General features: G+C 43.2%; 1 protein-coding gene across 2 annotated transcripts in view; it reads left to right on the plus strand.

Moving 5' to 3' along the window:
- AdoR (Adenosine receptor) overlaps positions 1-7500 on the plus strand; it is a 223378-nt gene that overhangs the window by 215648 nt on the left and 230 nt on the right. For both annotated transcript variants that reach the window (XM_076183673.1, XM_076183681.1), the window contains 2 exons: positions 5908-6123; positions 6613-7500. The exon at positions 6613-7500 is cut by the window's right edge and continues 230 nt beyond it. In XM_076183673.1, coding sequence (XP_076039788.1) covers positions 5908-6123; positions 6613-7500 — 1104 coding nt within the window. The remainder of the gene's footprint in view (positions 1-5907; positions 6124-6612) is intronic.

Below are 7500 nucleotides of genomic sequence, written 5' to 3' on the forward strand. Positions count from 1 at the left end.
AGGGCGGTCCGATATTTATGAGACGATGGCACGGCAGTCGAGCTGCTCCGTGTTATGACCCGGGAACACGACACCAGACGACACAAGACGACATCACTCGACTGTAGTCGTCTTCTTGGTTCAAGGTCAATACCGGGTTTCTTCTGAGGGCAAGGAGGAAAGGGGGGAAGGAGAAAGAGGGGGTTAAAAGGGGCGAACTAACACTAGGACATGAATATACAAAGGCTCTTTACTAAGGGCAATTGGGGTAACCAGTGGTATACAATGCAGACAACATCAGCTAATTACAAAGCACGCAAATACACATGCGGTGGAGGGGATGGCTGGCGAGGAGGAGGAGGAGGAGGAGGAAGAGGAGGAAGAGGAAAAGGAGGAAGAGGTGGAGGAGGAAGAAGTGGAGGGGATGAGGAGGACGAAGAAGAGGAGGAGGAAGAACGGAGGAAGAACAGAAAAAGAAAGAAGAGGAGGAGGAGGGCTATGAGAAACGGTACAAAGAGCATGGACGAAGATAGGAGGAGGAGAAGGAAGACGAGGAGGAGAAGAAGGAAGAAGAGGAAGAAAAACGAAGAGCATAAAAGTAGACGAGGGGGAAGTGGAGGAGAAGGTGGTAGGAGGAGGAGGAGGAGGAGGATAAGGACGACAATAGAAGTGGAGGAGGACTTCCTGGGGTAAAAAGACAGAATATGAAGACGGGGGGGGGGGGATAGGCATAGGAGTAGGAGAAGTAAGAGGGGGTAAGAGGCGGAGAGCGGTAGGAGGAAGAGGAGGAGGAGGGGGAAGAAGAGGAGGAAGAGGGAGAGAAGGAGGAGGAGGGAGTAGAAGGATGAAGAGGAGGAAGAGGAGAGGGTAAGAGGAGAAGATGGGTTAGCAAGAGAAGGAAAAAGAGGAGGAGGAGGAGGAGGAGGAGGAGGAGGAGGAGGAGGAGGAGGAGGAGGAGGAGAAAGAAAGGGTAGGAAGGGTAGGAAGAGGAGGAAGAGGAGGAGTAAGAGGTCTCAGGAGGTCATGTATGAGCCGGTCAGGAGCACCCAAGACACTTCAGCCCAGATAGATTACTGCTCCTTCGAACTCCCTCGCGAGACAAGATTATGATTGTATCGACGGTGGGTGGTGGTGATGGGTGGTGATGGGTGGTGGGTGGTGGTTGTTGGTGATAGTAGTTTGTGGTGGTGGGTTGGTAGTAGTGATGTTGGAATTTGTGGATATGGAGACAATAACAGTAGTGGTGTATGTATGTATGTACGTATGTATGTATGTATGTATGTATGTATGTATGTATATATGCGTGTTTCTATTATTCACGTGTGTATGTGTGTGTATGTATATATCTACATACATACATATACATTATACACACACACACACACACACACACACATATATATGTAGTCAACTCTAACATACATTTGACTTTTGTAAAACACCGATTAGACCAACTCCTCACAGGTAACAAGGTCTGACAACGCTACTGGTGAGCTCTATGTGGTCTTGGATCATTAGATCAATCGGAAAGGCATTCAAGTATAATCGCTTGCGGTCAGGAAGACAGTTAAACCTAATTACTTGAGGTCAATTGTCGACACCCGGCTGGTTTCATTTGCCTCTTGTTCCATGCACACAAGTATGCAGGAACACATGCAAACATAAGCAAATGGAAAGGAGACCAAGTGTTCTATTCATATATGATCTGTCGCCAGGATGTCATGTAGAATCATGATGCGAATGAATGTAAGAGTAGTATTTAAGACCTTAGTATATGTAAAAATAAAAAAGTCTCTTGTTTTCTAAAATAAGCAAATTGTGATATTTTGCCAATAAAACGGTAAAAGTTTTTTTTGCCTTCTCATTGGTTATATCTAGTCTTTTTAAAGACAAGAAGATGAAAAAAGGAAGAAAAGTTTTGTTTGTCCCTCATTTTGTAAATGTAGAATAAGGACCGAAGATCAAAGCCCCTACGAAGCACGGACCGGCGCAGCCCGTGGTTCATATGATAAAAAAACTAAATTTGATCCAGTCCAGGTCACAATATGCAGCAGTCAGTGGTGTGGTCACCCCAAGAAAACAGAAATATATAAGAAAGACAGAGAAAATGCAGTAAGCGGCAACCAGAATGCTCCCAAGCCTAGCAGATAAGACATATGAGGAGAGATTAAAAAGAATGGGACTACTTACGTTGGATGAGCGAAGAGAAAGAGAAAGAGATAGAGAGAGACGAAAAGAGTGAGAGAGAGAGAGAGAGAGAGTGTGTGTGTGTGTGTGTGTGTGTGTGTGTGTGTGTGTGTGTGTGTGAGAGAGAGAGAGAGAGAGAGAGAGAGAGAGAGAGAGAGAGAGAGAGAGAGAGAGAGGGAGAGAGGGGGGTGAAGGAATATGATAATGATATTTAAAACAAAGATATAAAAAAGATGGACAAGGAGAACCTGTTAGTATGGGATGAAAGACCAGCAAGGGCTCATAGCAGCAAATTGAATAAGACATATTGCTTGAAGGATGTTGGATTAGTTAGATGTTAGAAAAAATAGGTTTCCGCATAGATACACCAGTTTATAGAAAAGGTTAGAAAAAAATAACATAGGCCAACAACATGAATTAATCTAAGACAAAGCTTGATCAAATGAGATATAGAGACGGGACTTCTTGAGTATAGTTTTTAACTCGTACACTAAAATTAAGTAAATCCATGTATATACATATATTCATAAATCCATGTATCATACACACATGGGTTGAAGAACACCTAAATTCATACATATATTCACACGTACATGCGTAAATACCTACATATACATACATATATACACGTATACATACATATTTATGCATACACACATACGCACGAGTATAAAATATTATGGTGGACGTGGCATTTAATCATCTAAACTTGATTTACATCTCATCCCTCCCCTACATCTTTCTCTCTCTCTTTCTCTCTCTCTCTCTCTCTCTTTCTACTCTCTCTCTCTCTTTCTCTCTCTCTTTCTAGTCTCTCTCTCTCTCTCTAGTCTCTCGTCTTCTCAGCATGGGAGTATACATAACGATGATCATTCGATTTAAGGTAGACGACTCCCGTCGCCCATTACAGAGGACTTTGTAGCGTGGACTTATGAACCATGCCTTTGGTCCAACTCGCTGGCGGAAGGGCTCGAACTGTCGTCACCTCGATCTCCGAAACAAGTAGCGACTCTCTAAACAGCTCGGCCAGCGAACATTCCGATTGAAAAGGTCTTATTACGCTCTGCTCTCAAGATGTTAGTATAAGACGAAAACACTTAGTCGCTGCGCATTTAACTTTTTTTTTCTTTTTCCAAAGTGGTTCTTTGTTTATCAGTAAGCTACGATTTGAAGTATTGTTGTTGCATATGCATGCGTACAGAGATTGTGTTTCGTCACTGATAACCAGCGCTTCTGTATTTGGAAACAATGTCGCATCAAAAAGGTGAAGTCATGGGTGGTAAAAGGGAGATTTAAGTAAAAAAAATATATAACACACACACACACACACACACACACACACACACATATATATATATATATATATAATATATACATATATATATATATATATGTATTATACATATACATATATATATATATATATATATATATATATATATATATATATATATATATACAACTCTGCGTAACTCTAGGCCGAAGGGCCACCGCAATTTGTAGATTATTGTTCCGGCGAAGGCCAGACGGTTCTATTTAGTTGAAGACTGGACGCCGGACGAAACGTGGAGGTTCCCCTCTTACGAAACTAGCCCCATTTTACCCAAAGTTCTCTACCTGGCTGAATAAAAATACATGGTGTTATCTACAACAAAGGTCTACGGCACTGCATTGAAGAGTGGTGTACTTTTTTTTTGAGTGGTAGACTGGAGCCAGAGTAGTTTATCTTAAAGAAACTGTCCCGACCAGACTCCTATGCTTTAACTCAAATATGTTCCACAACATCATCCCCCCCTATGAACTTTGCACTTGTACAAATGTCATGTGTTTTATTGCACTCTACAAGACTCCTGTCAATGGATAAGCCTTTACACTTTGTCCACATGGTTCCTGCCTTGCCTCACGAGGTTCCCGCCGACTTTGCAAGTCTTTACTTAACCCCAAGTGATTCCTGCAAACTTTGTTGTAAGTCTTTTTGATATCCCAGAAGCTTCTTTCAGACTCTGCATGCTAATTAACCCTTTGAGCAGAAGCCCCACTTTATTCCTGATGAATTTAACAGAGTGAGAAAAAAATCCTATTGGCTTTCATTTTTCTTATATACATACAAATATATATATGTACTTCAATATATATATAATATATATATATATATGTATGCATATATATATATATATATATATATATATATATATATTGCTTGTAACCACAAAGGAATTCGGAAAGAAACAGAATTCCCAAGCGCTTTCGTGTTATTAATATTTTAGGGGAATACAAAATGTGAATAAAACGAAAGCGCGTTTTTTTTTTTTTTTTTTTTTTTTTTTTTTTTGCCATCACAATTTTTGGACCACGTGTTTATTTTGGTGATCATTCTGCATATATATATATATATATATATATATATATATATATATATATATATATATATATATATATATATATATATATATATATATTGATAAGTATTTTAGACAAATTATTTGGATGATGGAGAACATAAACACAGGGGAAAGGCTCGGAACCCTAAACACTCGAACGTTTAGTTCTCGTAGAACATCTCGGAAGAAGTTCTAAGCGAACGAAATGTTACAGTGTTTAGGGTTACGAGCCTTCCCCGGTGTTTTTGTTTTCCATCATCCAAATATATATATATACATATTTATATATATATATATATATATATATATATATATAAATATTAGTCAGCCTTGTGACTCCTACTGGCCTTCTTCCAAAGATGCCTGCCAACTTGATGGCTACCAACAGAGGTTCAGAGTCAATCACGGGATTCCTGTCAATGGCGGAACCTTTTAGATACAAGGAAATGCATGAACTCTTTTATATCCGGTTTTTTCGGGTTCCAAGTCAAAGACTTGAACCTCTGGTAGCTCTTGCAGGTCACTAAAGGCAATGACCTAACTTCAGCTGACTGCATGTTCCTTCCAGGGTTCCTCATTAACCTCACATTCGATGAAGTGACCCGTGTATGCCATGCATGATGAAGAATGCCACCATATACTCCCTGCTTAGTATGCTTTACTCGAGACGTAACTTCCAGAACTGACCTTGGAAGTCCTCAAGCAATCATGTACTTTGTCCTTATAATTCTGAAGACCTTGATTTTATTTATTTTCTTTTTTAATAACTGCACAAAATTATTAAACTCCCCCTCCCTTGTACATCCTAAATGTTTCACAAACTCAACCACAATCTTTCGAGCACTTCGTTTCTGATCTCGCAAGTCCTGACACGTCTTACGCACTTTTTTCTTTCTAAGCCTTTGGAAAAGGTTGATGTTTTCAAATCACTTTTCTGTCTCTTGAATCTATTTGCTCTTCAAATCATAGGACTCTCGTAAATAGTTTGTACTGGCTTCCAACACCGTAGTTTGCGGCGTAGAATGTATGAATAATTTAGAGGATTTAAGAATCTTAAGAATTTTCTTCCTCGTTCCCTCCCAAGTACGATGATGTCCTCCTTGTGTCTTTCCTTTTTCGACCACTGTAACAATCCCCATAGCTCCTAATATTCCAGATTTCACAGTATATTACATTTTTCGCATCTTCCATTCGATCTGGGAATTGTATTATGACATCCGATACACAAGTCAATTTGTAGATGGGGCAACCTCTCATGTGGCTCCCCGGGTGATAACCATGAGAACCAGAAAGATTTTCCCCCATTTATTGTCTAGACTGACCCCCTAGAAGACTTCCAGCTCATTCTTATGCGTTCCAGGTCACCCATGCGAGTCGGCGAGAGGTGAAAGCGGCCAAGAACCTGAGCATCATCGTGTTGTTCTTCATGATCTGCTGGTTCCCACTCTACACCATCAACTGCATCAACGCCTTCTGTGAGCGCTGTGCCATTCCACTTCATGTGACCAATTTCACCATCATCCTCTCGCACGCCAACTCAGCCATTAATCCTTTCCTCTACGCCTACCACATGAAGGTACGTGCCAACACGGCTCGTCTGATGAGGGAAACGAACGAATGAGTACTCCTGGTCGCAACAAACTAGGACAGGGGTGGGTAACCTTTCTAAGTGTGGGTACCAAAGTCAGCCAAATCTTTGATGCGAAAATTTTCTCACGTGTCAACGGAGTAAAATTACAGGCCTACATACGACTAGTGCCCCAAACCGCCCCTCAGCGCATCATGCTGTTACCAATGGCCATACATGAGAAGCTGGAGATTTATTAGTTATTTTTTCAAGGTGAGATCTAGGCTTCGGGTACCGGAAAAAATCGCTAGTGTGCCAGGTTTTGGACGCATACCAGTGGTTCCCCACTCCTGAACTAGGATCTTGTTCCGTTAACATGTAGATAGACGTACGTTTTAACTTTGCTTTGCAATTCATCACTATACCACAAACATATACTATAAATTTGCTGGACCTTCTTCGCTTCCTTTTAGTCATGTTCTTCTTTCTCTTTTGCAGGACTTCCGGTATGCCCTGAAGGTCCTCGTCTTAGGGAAGCTTCTGGGCCGGAAGGTGGTTGGCAAGGACCCTTACCTCCGGGGGAGTCACCTCGTCTCGCCCCACCACTCCACGTGGCACCGCGTGGGAGCTGGCAACCAGCGTTCCTCCGCGTTACACACTCCCCACACCCGGACTCCCCCTGCAGCACTGACACCCTACGAAGGCTCACCCTTCGACCCAGTGAGCCGATCTCGAACTTCGACAGTCGACAGCCAAGGCTTCCGGTCGATCTCGAGGGCAGTGTCGTCCTCTCCATCTCTGCAACAGGAACTCAACAGCCTGAGCCCGGACTACCGGCCTGAGGGTCTGACGACCTCGGGGAGCAAGACCAGCCTCAATCCTTATTTCCAGAGGAGTCAGGCGCGCCCAAGGGCAGCCACTCTCATGAGCCACACGTCCCCGTTCTCCTCGTCGTCCAGGGAACCTACGGCCGACAGAAAGTCCCCCAGGCGTCCGGTCTCCCTTCTGACGGACCACGTCCCTCTCAGTCAGACCATCTTCGAGGCCAAGTCGCCCTCGCAGCCCAACATCACGACGGACACGCACATGAGTTCTCCTGTCATTGTGAGAGTGGGGGAACTGGAGACGGTCAGGCACGTCTTCTCCGTTCCTGTAGTCCCGAGGTCCCAAGTGACCAAAAGGGAACTGGGGGATCCACCGCCCAGTCACTACTCGGACAAGAGTATTTTCTCACTCACCACGAACAGCGACACATCGAGCGCCAATGACCATGGCGGCGGTGGAGGCGACGGCCACGACGACGACCTCCCGAGCAGAAGATCGTCCAGCCCTCCGCCTCCACGGATACAAAGTCACGCAAGAAATGCGTCAGACGCCGTGACGGTG

This window comes from Oratosquilla oratoria, chromosome 1, assembly GCF_046742065.1.
Source record: "Oratosquilla oratoria isolate Oo_2021 chromosome 1, ASM4674206v1, whole genome shotgun sequence".
Classification (NCBI taxonomy): domain Eukaryota; kingdom Metazoa; phylum Arthropoda; class Malacostraca; order Stomatopoda; family Squillidae; genus Oratosquilla; species Oratosquilla oratoria.